Source organism: Sceloporus occidentalis, unplaced genomic scaffold (genome assembly GCF_023333645.1).
Source record: "Sceloporus occidentalis isolate IW3139 unplaced genomic scaffold, rSceOcc1.0.p SCAF_19, whole genome shotgun sequence".
Taxonomy (NCBI): domain Eukaryota; kingdom Metazoa; phylum Chordata; class Lepidosauria; order Squamata; family Phrynosomatidae; genus Sceloporus; species Sceloporus occidentalis.
The window spans coordinates 10,168,934-10,185,229 of record NW_028316999.1 but is presented as its reverse complement, the minus strand read 5'-3'; the positions used below and the strand labels follow the sequence as shown (position 1 = coordinate 10,185,229).

General features: G+C 37.0%; 1 protein-coding gene across 5 annotated transcripts in view; it reads right to left on the bottom strand.

The window, feature by feature from the left end:
- The window catches only part of LOC149302383 (potassium voltage-gated channel subfamily KQT member 5-like), a 274,371-nt gene that overhangs the window by 31,518 nt on the left and 226,557 nt on the right, over positions 1-16,296 (bottom strand). For 2 of the 5 annotated variants that reach the window (XM_089482467.1, XM_089482466.1), the window contains exons 8-9: positions 14,953-15,047; positions 11,082-11,108 (exon numbers count right to left, since the gene is read on the bottom strand). In XM_089482467.1, the coding sequence (XP_089338593.1) occupies positions 11,082-11,108; positions 14,953-15,047 (122 nt within the window). Of the gene's footprint in view, positions 1-4,505; positions 4,563-11,081; positions 11,109-14,952; positions 15,048-16,296 lie in introns of all 5 variants that reach the window. The other 3 variants (XM_089482463.1, XM_089482464.1, XM_089482465.1) reach the window with 3 other exon arrangements.

The window sequence follows — 16,296 nt, the reverse complement described above, 5'->3', positions numbered from 1 at the left end:
CCTCCGATACCGCTCCCTTGCGAGCCTGCTCCTCCAGCGGCGGACATTACTGTCCGTCTCTGGAGGGGTGCCGGGTGCCGCAGGTTGGCACCCCCTGGAGTGTGGCGCCCTGTGCGGTCGCACACCCCAAAGGTCGGCCCTGCTCTAAGGGGCCGGCCTTAGGGGTCTGCGGCCGCACAGGGTTTAAATAAAAACATCGGGGTTTTTTTTCAACTTTATTTAACATCCTCCATGTTAAATAAAGTTAAAAAAACTTTATTTAACATCCTCCATGTTAAATAAAGTTTTTTTTAACTTTATTTAACATGGAGGATGTTAAATAAAGTTAAAAAAACCCCCCGATGTTTTAATTTAAATCCTGTGCGGCCGCAGACACGTAAGGCCGGCCTTGGTGGGGACTTCCCGGCCCCTTAGAGTGGCGGACCCAGTCGCAGGTGCGGCGGGCCTAAGGGGCAGGCGCCCCTTATGCCCTGCGTTAATGCGGCCGTAGGCCGTAGGCAAATCCCCCGTGTTTCCCCGAAAGTAAGACATATGTCTTACTTTCGGGGTACGGCTTATATTAGCTGACCCCTCTGAAACTCCCGATACGTCTTACAATCGGGGGTGTCTTACTATCGGGGAAACACGGTATGAGCTTTTCTTTCCCCTTATTATTTTTTTGTGTACTGTAAAAAGGTCAATTATGTCTGCTCATACAGAGCTGGTATGTAAATCCTACCAGTTAGTGATAGTAAAAAAATAGAAAATCAGTAGAACAGACAAAATATTGGTTAGTTTGCTTCTCCCTGTCCAGGCTTGGTTTATTAGATTATGTTTACATAGTTATTACTAAATAATAATAAAAAATGTGTGAGATGATATTAAATCTAAATTTAAATATCCTTTATAATGTTTTTACAAATATATAAAAGGGACACCACAGCAAATTAGACTCTGAAAGGTGTGATAACTGGGAGAGCTTTTCTGCTAGTAATAACAGTAGATCATATTATATGAAAGTGAGAGCTGTTAGATACTTCAAGTAAATGGGCCCTCATCTTAAAATAATCAAAGTTCCCTCTATACAAATCAAATCACTCCAGTGTGAAACCCCTAAGAGAATCTGTTAAAATATGCAATGAAAAAGCTTGCTTTGATTAAAAAAAGAGAAAACATATTAATAACACATTAAGTAACTTACTTTATCACCAAAAACTATAATAATGTATGCGACTTGAATATAGGAGGCCTCCAATTGTAGACCGCATTGCAAACACTTTTCTGCATTTGAAAATAAAAATCTGATTTACATGAAGCTTTTCTTGGGTACAAGATTAGCCTGAGAATTATATAGAATTTTATGCCCGCAAAAGCTTAAGCATAACACAATGTATATGTTGTTAATGCTGTAAAAGACTATTGTTACCGGAAATGGCTAATTTTTAATGGAATATCTTCTTTATCAGCAGCAATCATTCCTGTGTTCCAACGGAACGTTGTGTTCGCTAAGCCAACTTTAAGTGTAAAAGGCTAATTGATAATTGGAAAACCCTTTTGCGATTATGTCAGCACAGCTAGAAAATAGTTACCCCAAACTTTTGAATGGTAGTTTTTCTGTCCTTTGGTGATAATTGTGGTCACACATGCACCAGGATCAATGCCTCATCATTTGCCCCTTCCTTCAGCAGACACTACAAACTGCCTGCTGGATCTGACTGTCTGTATCTGCGTGAGCAACAACAAGGACAGTTCCGATTAAGCTGCAAAATGTGACATCTGAACGGTCCCTATCACAGCAATGCAGTACTGTCCTGTGAATGAATGGGTGGCAACCCTAGGTTAAAAGCTCCACATAAATAAAGTCATTCATAGGTTTGGACAAAACAGTGTCAGTGAAATAAGTATAAATATTAGGCTGTCTCCTTTAACAGGACAGGCTTACAAGATAAAATGACTTATTCAACCTTGAGGCATACTTTTAATAAATGTTTGCTTTTAAAGGGGCCATTTTGTCCCTTAGGACTCTGTCCTTCTTGCTCCTTATGGGAGACCGGAGTAAAGGGCTAGTTATCTAAAAGGGTGGGGATTGTCCTAAAAGGTCAGAAAGGGAGCAGAACATGGGCAGAGATCAAAGGCTGACTCAGAGGTCATTTATTTATTCATTTCCATCATGACATCATATGCCACAGTGCTCTACAATGTATAAACAGGACATAACAAGTAGTGCATAACATAATCAGGTATGTACCAGGTATTTACATATAAATAGAATAAAAAGGTTTAGAAAACCTGTCTGTCTTTAGGGCATTTTGAATGATCACCTACGCTCTATGGCCTAGATAAGGGAGCATGAGTCTATTAGCAATTGTCCTTGATTAACATAATGTTTGGTACAGTGATGCAGTTATGACTCTGGAGGAAATAGTAAAGAGAGATCTGTGACACAAAGGATCTTCCATTACACCTGATAGACATTGGGTACACTGACACAGAGTCATATTTCCCATCCCCATCTTTTGGACCAGGCATGTTATGGCTGGGGGATTATTACAGTATATTAGAAAAGCAGGTTAATGCCTGGAGTTCACTTTGGCCTGCTTATTCATACCAAGGTGCATACTCCTCTCGTTTGCAAACAATTTAATAGGAAAAAATATCTTCCGACACAACATACATTACCATGTTGCTTGCCACTCTAGAAGCTTATGGGTTAGATCGTTTTATTTTTAACTTGTCAACATGCACTGATAATGTCACATGCATACATTGTTCCATGCTGGTTGCACTCATTAAACTAGAATAATCAGGCATGGTGCTAGTACTAATTGGTATGAATGCCCCCTCTATATATAATATTACACAGAGGCTAGTCATAGAATTATTCTCAGCATGCAGGTTTATACCCTAAAATGATACTGCTGGTTTTCAGATTTTAAAAAGATTTCTTTCAGTAACTAATGCATATGTTTCATTTTTTTTTGTTTTGTTACATGTGATTTTTTTTTAACTTCAAACTGTTTAGAGCAGTCTGTGATTGTGCCAATTTTATAAATCGTTTCTGCAACAAAATTTTTAATGCAACATCCGTGCCAAAAAACCCCAAACATGTCAATAAAAAGGTGCACATTAAAAAGCTGCACAGCCCAAATGTAAATATTTATCTAGTTTTTGCTCTAAAATCAACCTCTACATCTAAATTCAAAGTGTACAATACACAGCAGACAAGCACAAAGTTTTGTAATTCCACTTAGATATAATATTATGGAATACGATTCACATAATACATAAACCACCTCCTTTGTATTTTAAATGTAAGTGTAAAAACAGATATTCTGCTCCTGGTAGGTAGATGCAATGATTGTATCTAACAAGAAGGAACCATTGTCAAAATAAAATAAAGGTAATCCAAATCCCCCCCAGAAATACCAGTCTCAGAAATACCAGGTTGCAATGCAACCTCTTTTTTATCCATGCAGTGCTTGGAGATTGCAAAGAAGTACATCACTATTGCTGCTCTGGGGCATTTAAAATGTATGTTAAGCGGCTGATAAGCCATACTTAATGTACTGAAATCCTGGTTCTAATTCACACATTATTCTGCTAGTAATACCCATTTCAAAATGAAAATTACTGTCCGCAGACAAGGGCAAGAATGGAGACTTATTCCCTGTTATTCATCTGGTCAACTAATCTTAAGCGAAATTTATTCATGATGGCTAGCCAATGTGAGAAAACTATATTAAAGAAAACAAAACAGTGGCCTAAAACAATAGGAGAAGTGAACGAGGTAAAATTAGAAAGTTTCATTTGAAAACATAAATGAGTTTTGTAGCATATAGGAAGGCACGTAAGTGCGGGAATGATCTAGTCTATGCTCCCCACTTACAAAATTCTCCAGGCTCCCATGGTGCAGTCAACTATATATACATTTTCAAGGGCTGTAATTATGTCATTTTTGCCCTGTAGAATTTTAACTTTTCATAGTTAAAGAGGACAGAATAGTCACCACTAATATATACTGTATTAAATCATCCACTTCTAATTGCAAAGACTTTCAAGGACAAAAAAAACAACAACATACAAGTCCTTGAATTCGCAAGATGTAAGACAGAGTCATAAGCTGGAAAAGTTTTATCCTGCCTTTAAGCCCCTTGGTCATATTAATGATTCCATCTGTTCTGCGTCTATTTTAGCTGTTGATATGAAGGGGCATTTTGTTTCACTTTCAGGAACAGGAAGGCAGCTCTGCTTAGACAGTCCCATGCGTTTTGTTACAGTTCACTGTAGGATACATTTCTGTTTGTAAGACATCAGCCTGTCTGACAATACATTCTTACAGGCAGCAAGCAGCAGTAAACATTACAAGCAGTTTGGGAATCCAAAGGAATGAAGATTAAGGTTATAGGAAGGAGAAAAGAAAAGAATAATGAAAAGTTACAAAGCACGAGGAGAGTAAGTAACTCATCATGCACCTGCTGTCAGCTGGCATTCTCAAATATCATGTGAGCAGACAGGATGCTGAATACCTCAGTTTCCGAGAGGTGTACATCCTGAAGAGCTTCTGCTTATTACTACAAAGCTTACTAGGAATGAGGGGAAATAGAGGGTAATGTTACCAAGCATAGCACTAGTAGGAGACTATGCTGCATCACAGTTTACTACACTTGTAAACAAGTTACATGCACAGAAAGTTAAGCAAGTTTGTATATAACAAGAGAAACATTTGACTTTGAATTCAACAGCAGATAACGATTTGGCCCAGCTAGTCTGCCCATTGTACCCTGGTATAAAAACCGCGAAATGTATTCAGCTCATGGTCTTGTCTTATATTCAGGATAGCCCTATGCCTGCCCCATGCATATTTACATTGCCTCACCACACTGACCTCAGCCTCTTCTTCTGGAATGCTTTTACACTTATCTACCACCCTCTCAGTGAACTAACATTTCCTTACTTTATATTACATATTAGATTAACAAAAACATCTGAAACTTTAAGGGCAGGCTTCCTTAGTAAAAAGGTAAAATCAGGCCCATGAAGAGCTCTGGAATACAACTCAAAAAATCTCTAGCCTCACAGGCTGAGAGTAGTGGGAGATGTAGTAGACCTCGACAACACTTTCAAGGTTGTGGACTACATTTCCCATCTTGCTTAGAGTGCTTGAAAATGTTACTTATTAATACTGTAAAGTACCATGCTATAGTTTGTAGTACCTTTCAAAAACAAGAAGCCATGAGCTGTACAATCTTTTAACTAGTTCTATTTCTAGAGCTAAAGAGAGACTGAGCTATTTTGAGGTACAGTCCTCTTAGGCTTGGGTTAGTTACATAGAACAGCTACATCTTTTAAAAGCATAAGTAAAATTGAGAACTGAAACACACACTCATACACTCACACACACTCTAACACCATACACTTACACCAACACACACCTGTTACTCACCTTGTGTGTCTTCACTGAGTTGCAATGTTACTACTGCTTTTACCACCATACACATACACACACTAACATCATACACTAATACACACTTGAATGCCATATATTTATGCACACGCTAACACCATACAGTCACACACACTCTTTCACTGAGCTGCCACGCTACTACTGTGGGAGTCACATAATGTCACATTAAGTGATCCTGCTGGAGACCTTGGTTATTGGGGCTCATGAATGCCATATAACTGCTGCACCTATCTTAGCATGGGTTATTATACTGAGCAACTTAGTAATTCTCTGAACACGTTTTAGAAGAGTTTTATTTTCTGATAATGAAGTGGATTTTTCATTTTTCTGGAACAGTTTAGCTGCATGTTTAATTATAGAATTAATTCTATCCTCTGCACTTTTTATTAGTTTTAGGACAGTATTATAACCGTGTTATCTTACTGGTACCCAAGTATTTTGATCCTAAAAGAGACAAAACAGAATTTAGTTTGTTTCTGTCAAACCTCTGACACTTTTCCAAGGAAAAGTAAAAAACAAGTAGAAAAGGCAAATTATATGTTTACAAATGTGACCAAAGCAAGATCCTCTCCTGCAGCTCTCGTGTAAGACTAGCATACTTGGGTGCTACTAACATAAAGCGGTTATAAAATATATTTTATTTTTAACATAAGGGAAAGAAAAAATACACAGATAAGTATTAAGAAAACTATGACATTCCAGAAGTAGAAGGGGCACATGGGAATTACATCTTTTTTTTTATTCTTAATATTTAATAAGGATTATAAAACGTATACATTAACATTATCTTTGTGGTCAATCACTTGTGAGTTTGTTTCCAAATTATTGAAAATGTATGAGATTGTAGTGGTAATCGTGAAGAACTTGTCAGATAACACCACATGGGGGGGCATGAACTCACTCATCCAAAATAAAAGATACCGTATTGGCTCGGATATAGGCCGCACCCGAATATAGGCCGCACCCTAAAAGTTAGGTGCTTTTTCAAAGAAAAAATTTTTTTTGTAAAAAAAAAAAAAAAAGCACTTAGTGGAACAGATATGCTGCCACTCTGCCCCACGAGATATGCTGCCACTCTGCCCTCCCCAGATATGCTGCCACTCTGCCCCCCTGAGATATGTTGCCACTCTATCCCCCCTGAGATATGCACTCTGCCCCCAAGATGTGCCCCCCCGAGATATGCTGCCACTCTATCCCCCCTGAGATATGCTGCCACTCTATCCCCCCTGAGATATGCTGCCACTCTGCCCCCAAGAGGTCCCCCCCCCAGACTTACCGGTGCAGACTCCCCGGGGTCTTGCAGGGCCGGCGGGGGACAGCTACGCAGTACGCGTATTTAACTTCTGGTGCTGGCACTTCCGCCGTGGGAAGTGCCGGCAAGGAAGATTGTTAGCGTACATCGCGCAGACGTTCACCGGCTGCGGCGATGCAAGCGTTAACAACCTCTCGCTGCTGGCACGTCTGCACGATGTGCTTTCACAATCTCCCTTGCCGGGATTCCCCCCCCCCGTGGGAATTCCCGGCAAGGGAGATTGTTAAAGCACATCGTGCAGACGTGCCGCCAGTGGGGGCTGTTTACGCACATCGCTGCTGCCGGTGAAAGTCTGCACAATGCGCTTAGACAACCTCCCGTGCCGACACTACCCCCATTGAAAGTGCTGGCAGGGAGGCTGTCTGAGCGTATCAGAGAGTAGGATACGGGTCCCCTACACCACTGCGGGGGATCTGTATCCTAAGCCTGCTGCCTGCCCGGCGCCCGGAACTGCATGTCCCGGGCGTCGGGCGCTAGACCCCGAATATAGGCCGCACCCCCACTTTAAGTCTAAGTCTAAGGGGGAAAGTGCGGCCTATATTCGAGCCAATACGGTATTTATTTCATGGACAATTGAATGAATAATATTGCAATAATACCTCTCAAAGTAAATAATAATGAAGCAGTTAGAGATAGACAGACTGTCAATAAACCATTAGTTAGGATCAAGTGTCTCACGCCAAGGACTTGATCGGCTTTGTAAAATGCATAGAGAAATCTGTAAGACTGATTGAATTATGCATTATGCAGACCCATCGCAAACCTTTATGCAGGATAACCTGCCAGGCTTAGCCCCTCGTAACACATAGTAAAGGTATGTAGTACATCACCACAGCGCTGCCATATTGCCCTCAGTTCACCTGAGAGCAATATGGCAGCGCTTGCATTGATGTCCTCTCCCACAATTGGAGGATCTGGAAGATTGCATCACCACAGGCACTGCCCTATTGCCCTCAGTTTACTCCCCCGATCCTCCAATTGCCCAAATTCAATGGGCCCAAAACAATTGTGTTAATAAGAACAATGATGGCATTTCCTTTAAGCACAGTGACATATTTGTACATTTTATGATGAAAACATTGGTGGTCAACGATACCCAAGGAGAATATTTCTTTGCATAATTTCTTCTTTGAACAAATCTGTTATTTTCAAATAGAAACAGCGATTGGGTTTAGGGTGCTCTACCTGAACTCTATACTATCTGTCACCCCTAATTATTACATTAAATTAATTTTTTGTTTTAGTTAACTGTTACGAGGGAGGATCATCTGTTGATCAAAAAACAAGTTATGTTGGATTAAAAAATATTGTTATTTTGTATCTGAACAGGTAACATTAGGGAGCCATTTTTTTGTATTTTGTAAGAAATCTACTTATTTGGTATAGATTGTGTATCAAATACATTCTAATACCTAATTTGCATTTTTTTATCTTTTTAGGGAATCCACTTTGAGACACATTTGTTATCTATAATCATAGACCATAGTATCATGTTGTATACCATACTTTAAATATATTTGTTCCTCCTTTTAAGACGACTTGTCATTGACAAATTATTCCACTGAAAGTATGATATACAGTACTGTGCAAAGCTTTAGGCGGGTATGAAAAAATGCTGTAAAGTAAGAATACTTTCAAAAACAGACATGCTAATAGTTTATTTGTATCATTTAACGAAATACAAAGTTAGTAAACAGAAGAAAAATCTAAGTTAAATCAATATTTGGTGTGTCCACGCTTTACCTTCAAAACAGCATCAAGTTTTCTGGGTACACTAGTAAACAGTTTTTTAAGGAACTCAGTAGGTAGGTTGTTCCAGAGAAGTAACTGCAGTTCTTCTGTGGCTTTAGGCAGCCTTGGTTGCCCCCACCATGCTTCACTGTTGCCTGTAAACACTTATTCTTCTACCACCTTCCAGTCCTTTGGCAAACAAGCTGCCCTCTCCTACAGCTAAATATTCAAAATGTTTACTTATTAGTCCAGAGTAGCTGCTTCCATTTTACTGCACCCCAGTTCCTGTGTTTTCATGAATAGTTGAGTTGCTCAGCCTTGTTTCCAAGTATGGCTTTTTGGCCACAAGTCTTGCATGAAAACTACTTCTCACCAGACTTCTCTGGAAAGTAGATGGGTGTACTTGAGTTCCAAAGTTTTCTGCTAATTATGAGCTGATGACACTGCTGGGCATCTTTCAATTGCAAAGGGAATTAAGCATGATTTATCTTTCATTTGTTGTACTAGGTTTCCTTGGCTGACCACTGTGTCTACCGTCCTCAACATTGCCCGTTTCTCTGTGCTTCTTCAAAATATATTTGACAGAACATCTAAAAACCCATGTCTGCCTTGAAATTTCTGCCTGCGAGAGACCTTGCTGATGCAGTATTACTAACTTGTGTCTTGTGCTATGCTCAATCTTACCATGGTGTATGACTTTTGACATTAAACTGTCTTCAACAACTTCACCTTGTTAATTAGTTTGGCTGTTCCTCACCCAGTTTTATTCTTCCCACACAGCTGTTTCTGTTAATGATTGTGTTTCAACCTACATATTAACATGATGATCATTTCCACCTGTTTGGTATAATTGTTAAATCATACACCTAACTATATGTGTCAGAATCTCTGACATTGTGTAAATGTACCAAGAAGAATTGATCCTGTTTTCAAGGAAAATGGTGGTCACACCAGACATTGATTTGATTAAGAGTTTTCTTCTGTTCACTCAATTTGCATTTTGTTAAATGATAAAAATAAAACTATTGTTGACAGTATTCTTACTTTAAAGCATTTTTCACACCTGTCTAAAACTTTTGCACAGTAATGTATAAATATATAAATATGAGTATATGTACAGTATATGTAACGTATATACTGTGTATAAATCCTGTACTTTAGGCTCTCATATTTATAGTTCTAAATCCCTATGCTGTCAGTATCTGACCACATACATTTTAAGATTTCCAGCAAGAGTATTTTAGAATTTGCTAGAAAGTAGATAGCAAAATGCATAGGTAAATAATAAGCTATATTATATATAATGCAATTGAAAAAGTATATATATCATTTTTATAACAACATGTATACTTTCAGCATATGTCCTTATACCTCATAGTAACAAAATTTAGAGTTAGACAAAAGGGTTCTTTCCAAATCAGATTGCAGATTGCTTTTAAATTAAGAGTATTGATGTGACCATGTACTGGAATGATTCCTAATTAGATATTTGTTTGATTTCATATGGTTGCCTGCATGCAGCAGGAAATAAAATCTATTAACGGCTTTAAATAGTTTCAGACTACAACAAGACTGCAGCCAGACCACCATAATTTAATAAACCTGTAATTATAAATTTTTTTTTTTTAAAACAAGCAAACATGCTATTTGTAATTGACACATATGTTTAAAGTTTATTCTCATGAGTTATAGCCATCACATGTAAGCTAAGCAACATAACCAATATTTACAAAAGTATCTTGTTAATTTAGACTATATATATAACAACTTGAGTCATACGAGGTGTATTATTTGAATTTTCCACATACTCAAAGCTATCAACGATCATGCATGAATAACATGAAATGTATAGTCTAACCAAAAAGGTTTAGGAGCCCTTACCACCATCTTTACTAGGCAAGTATTTAATTCTACAAAAGGACAGGGGTATACTACAAGCTCATAGCCCTTGGGCCTCAACAGCTGTCATGGTATGGTGGAGGTCTGTGCACCTGCCAGAACAGACCTCTCCTGTTGGTCCTCACCTTGCCATGCCAGAGTACAATGTCATATATTGGCATCCAGTGGAGGAAGCATTTTTAGAAAAGTCTGTGCTGGCGGTTGTACAGACCTTCACACTGATACATTTAGTTTGGACTGGCGTGGGGGGTCATGGAGCCCTGCAATTTGTGTGAAATATTAGATACATACACATACAGACACAATTTTAATTGCTAACACCTAAATGTTAATTGTTATTTTCACTTCACACATACATTGTTGTGTACGTTTGAGGGCTGGCCAAAATAGGCAGCTATCCGGGGTGCCTGTCTGAAGTGGGCACTGTGTAAGTCTATATCAGTAAAAAGATTGTAGAGAAGGGGTTTAGATTGAGCTGTCCAAGGAGCTTTGGGTTTGCCCTGGGAAAGGTCCATTGTGACCTAAATTACAATTACAAATCTAAGGTAGCTTGCTCAAAGAAAGGCATCTACTGTACATTTTACTGAATTCATTGTAACATTGCAGTGATTTATTGTCTTGATTAGGTCAATTTAACAAAAACATAATTTATTTATTGGTGATTAAATAATAACATATATATAACATAACACAAACCTTCCAGATGTCTCGCCTTGTTCTTTCCTTCAGGTATTAGTAAATGAAAGAAAAATAATGTAATTAAGCAAACTGTATTGATCATTATTAAATATACAAATAATACATTAGATAACTGAAAACTGGAAATAAATGCATTGGTTAATTTCAGGTCACAAGAGATACAATTTTTTTCTGTAGCTCAACAGAAGGCATAACACATTCAAGCAAATAAAATAAATAAAAATAAACAAACAACAATACCAATCATCTCCAACAGTCCTCTTTTACACATGCAACATGCACAGTACATACAACAGCAGTCTAAGCTTGCAAAGCAATTAACAAGGCAAATGCATTGCTGACAGATACTTAACAGAAAGCTGTAGAAAAAAGGTATCTGCTGTGAAGTAGATTTTGGTCAATTTCTATTGTTTACAAAATAAGTTGATATATTTTTTTTTTTGGAATGCCCATTCTATGCTTACTTTGAAATGGGATACAGCATTTTGTCAAAGCAAGCTTGAACGTTAGAATTGATCAGTGTTTGTTCAACAACTGTTCCTTGATTTACCAACTGAAAGTGACCCCTCTTCCATCCCCTATATGTATATATTTAGATATTTATTTATATACACATCCTCAGGCTCCAAATTAATTGTATCTATAAAAACTGCAGTAATTGTGTAAGTCACAGAAAGTCCTAACACACATTGACACAAGGTTAAGCATTTTTTTTTGGCAATTTATACCCCAGCTTTCTAATTTAATTAGTGGTCTCTGACATAATTGATATTTATATATAAAAACAAAAAAATACCAAAATACCACTTTTGCAAAAACAATTGATTTCTTCCCCTAAAAATGTAGTTTTACAGTTAGAAAAAAAGGTATTTTAATGCAAAAACTGTTTTATTTTATTGGTCTTTGGTCTTCAGAAGTGGTGTCCAGGGTATGTGTGCTGATATGATGCCTATCCTATCCTCCTTTTTATAAAATATAGCTTTGTGTGTAACATTAGGTGTTTAAAATCAGCACCATATCTCCTTTTATTGTTCTTGTTTATATTCCAAAAGTTTGGTAACCTTTTCTTACAAATATTGATCATGAATCCCACCATTGTATTTGGTAAAGATAATACATATTGTTAATAAGTTACTTTGTGGAAGTTTCAATGACACCATTAGACTTTGTTAATTTATCCCTAGCAGATTGTGTAGCGCTATTACAATGGGGATAATAAACATTAACAATAACATGTTAAGACATTCTGCTGCAGAAGCTTACAATCTATTTACAATCTATAAAGTATTAAAAACATTTCCCTGGAAAATCTCGTATATCTAAAAATATTCAGTAGTCACATTATGCATACAGCTATTTCTGCACACTCCAATTATTTCTTACATTTAATTACTAGCAAAATATTCTCATTTTATCATTTTCCTAATGATTAAGTCACTATTTGGCTAAAGGAATTGCCTCTGGGGTTTCACCTAAAATCATATGAGTAATTAAATGTTCTATGCATAGTGTTTTCCATCTGATTTATGTTTTTTGAATAAAATTTTGTCAAATTTGCCATTTGTTTTGTAAATAGCTGATGCGAATACACAGAATCTGGCATATAGTTCCTATAATAATTAGTCTTATCCAGCATCATAAGAACCACAGCTCACACCAGGTGAAATAAAAATACAACATATGATCTCCACTTGTTTGAATGTGTTCGGTAAAATGGATTATAGATACCATTTTGCCAGCATTCTATCCCACTGTTGATAATGAAGTCAGCATGATGTCCTGCCACACTTATATTACACACTGACATGATCACATAGTCTATATACCTGTTCCACCTAATGCACAGACAGTGTTTGTTTCATGGCTTTACGTGAAACACACCAGAACAATACTGTGGGACAGCAGACTAGTGACAATTATGAAAATATTCTAAAAAAAAATAAAACAAGGTGGTTATTTTGTCTATAAAAATTATATACAAATAAAATATCAGAAGCAACAATAATGTGTCATGGAAGATAGCTGGATGTATACCTTATATTCTAATTAGAATTAGCAGTTTCCTTTGCTGTTCCCATAATAATAAGGGACAATATATAAACTTTGTGCGAGAAAAAGTTGGTGATTTATGCAAAAGATTTGATGACTTATTTTTCCCCAAAGAACATTGTCTAGGTTGCACATTCTCCTGGCATTTTATATGAATGCACTGCAGCCTTTCCTATTGCAAATTAGCAGTCATTAAACAATTACATTCACAAACAACTTTATTTCCGTTCTGTAGCTTGTGTGCTCTTGGGGTAACAAGTTACTCTTTAATACAACTTGGAGAAAAGTTAAAATGAAGAATTATACTTTTATGACACATTTAGCAGAGTTATATGTTTCTGCTCAAGTTATCAAATAGCCAATCAGTGCTGCACAAATGTTAACACAGTTATTCCTATTTTCCCCTCTGTTGTAGTTAATAAGAAGTTTGTGATGTGCGCTCCTTAAATTACCCATGCTGTCATCATGGCATGAAAGAAATGTGCCTTTAAAAAAAAAAATTTAGTAATTAATATTCTTGCACTTTAAAAAACACTTTGTACTTTTGAGTAATGTAAGCACTATAGGGTAAACCTATTTTTATTTACAGTAGCAAATTTGTTTTTGTATTTTCTATATTTTAACCCTCCTCACATTAAGGGGCAAAGTTGGCCCCGAGGGCAGCTTATTTTACATCAAACCCCATTCCACCTGGAACAGAATGGGGGTGGCTGGGGAGATGAGGTCCATACATCTCCTGGGCTTCCTTAATCCATGCTCCATGAACAATTTGCATCTACTCTCCACCTCCCTTTTGAGGCAATTTGGCACTATCCCCACCTCTCTGTTGATCCAGTTCTGCCCACTTATCTTGACCACACAATCTCCTTATTTAATTAGCAGGAGAGAGAGCACTCTTTTTTGGCACCATATAAATGCACGGTGAGCATCCATATGGCTTCATACAATGTATTTCTGCCTTTTTAAAAATTCTGGCCTGTCAGAGGCACTTAAAGAATAGAAATACATTTTTCTAATGTTTTTTTTTGTTCCAACTTATCAAACAAGTTTTTCTTCAGTGAAATACCTTATATAAATTGGAATATTGCTAAGTAAATGTGGATTTAATTATGGAAGAACCAGTTGTAGCTTGCTTTTGCGGTTCCCACTTATTTTATTCCTGAAGATAGAGCAGTAATTGTATATCCTATCCAATTATCATAGTGTTCAGGCTTTCATCAAAACATGTTTGTTAGAAATCAAATGAATACATTATAATTATTATTAATACACCCTAGTGCTTTCACAATGAAAAAAAATTGTCAAGCCCGTGATTAGTTCTACTTTTGCGTGAAATTTATAACTTTACATCTACATTATCCACTGTGCTAAATGAAGATGCTCAACAAGGGTTTACTCACTTAAGGTTGAGATTACCAAGGGTAATAATTTCAGGGAATCATTATCTTCAACTACTCTCTGAACTCTATGCAGTGTCAACTCAGTCTAGCTCATGGGGTCCAATGCAAGATTTTGAAAACCCTAGGCATTGTCCATCTAGCTTATGAATAATCATCTGTATCCATGTTTGAGCACACATGAGCTAGAAGGATGGCTAGATTCTTCTCAGTAGTCTGGACTACAATCCGTTAAAGCATTGCATAGCTCTAGTACAAATATATTTAGTTGTATTAATTTGGAGCCTGGTGATAGCTTAGATATTATATATAAGTATTGTCGGAGATAGAAAAGAGTAAGGAGACAAACCAACATAGATACTAATGTTCTAGGGGGTTGAACAGACATCACGAACAACACCAGCCGCCATATTTGTACCTACTTTGTAGGGCTGCAGGTATGCAAGGCCTTCAAATGTGGCTTCCAGGTAGCAATGGAAACCGATTTCTCATCAGCCGCATAACTACGCCATACACACTACGTGCAGGATATATGATAAAAAAGAAAAACAAGGCAGAAGGGAGCAGGGAATAAAACAAAAATTGAAAAGCAGATTAGTAAACTGGTACAAGTCATGTTTTTTTTTCATCATTCATTGCATTGATACATGCCTGAGAGGTGGAAGAATACTTTCATAATATCGCCAGGTGGCTGTCAGGTATGTTCGACTGGAATCAGTAGAATAAAACCGCCACGTAGCCTGGTATGAGGAGAAAATAAAAAAGCACAAGGGAACCAACAAAACATGAAATAAAGGAAGAGCCAAGTTGGTTAAGGAATATTAATACTTTGCTTCATACCAAGTGCAAGTGCCTGTTAGGTTTCCTTAAAGTGCCTAAAATGACAATTAAACCACTTTGCAATCATGTAACAATATTAAGCACCAATATTAAGGGATAAAACGAATATATTTTACGGCCCCGAATATAGGGATATCATTACACTGTTGATAAAAATGTGACATTGTCTGTAGATTGATTTACCTGTATATTTATGTATCTATATAACTGACATTGTCAAGAGAACTTTCTGTTGTTTTCCCATTACCTCAAAAATCAATATGTTTTGTCTGCCTGTACTGGTGATCAAGTGCAGACCTTTTTTCTCCGAACTTAATGTGTCTGTGTATTATGAGCCTGTGGATCTCTTTATATAATTCTTCATAGATAGATAGGTAAAAGCATTGTTAAGCCCTGCAAATTTTTAATTTGTATTTGTAGATGTGTATTATTAAAAGTCCATGCATATCATGCAGCCATACATTAATGCTGGGATATGGTTGAATAGCAGAGTTTAAAACGTTTAAAGTAATACAGTTAGTGCTTAAAAGAAAAACATTCCTAATATGTACATTGAATATAAACAGCATGATGCAAATGCACTTTTACCAGTGGAATTGATATGCTATTGCTCTTAAATGATTTCATCAACTGCAAACATTTAAATGGGTGAAACCCTACATACTCAGGTGGTACTGTGGTCATATTGAAGTAAATAATATATAAAATATAGAACAATATTGTTCCAGCCACACACAGAAATATTAAGTGAGGTGAAAAAAACAGCTGTTGCCGTGTTATGCTGTAATAACTAATACAAATGTGATATTAACGTTCAAGAGCCATATTGAATACAACCGTTGCAGGAATAGTTAAGAATACTTAACTTAGTCTATATGTAGAATGCTAATAGAAATGGGCATAATGCATTACAAAATAGTTTTCTT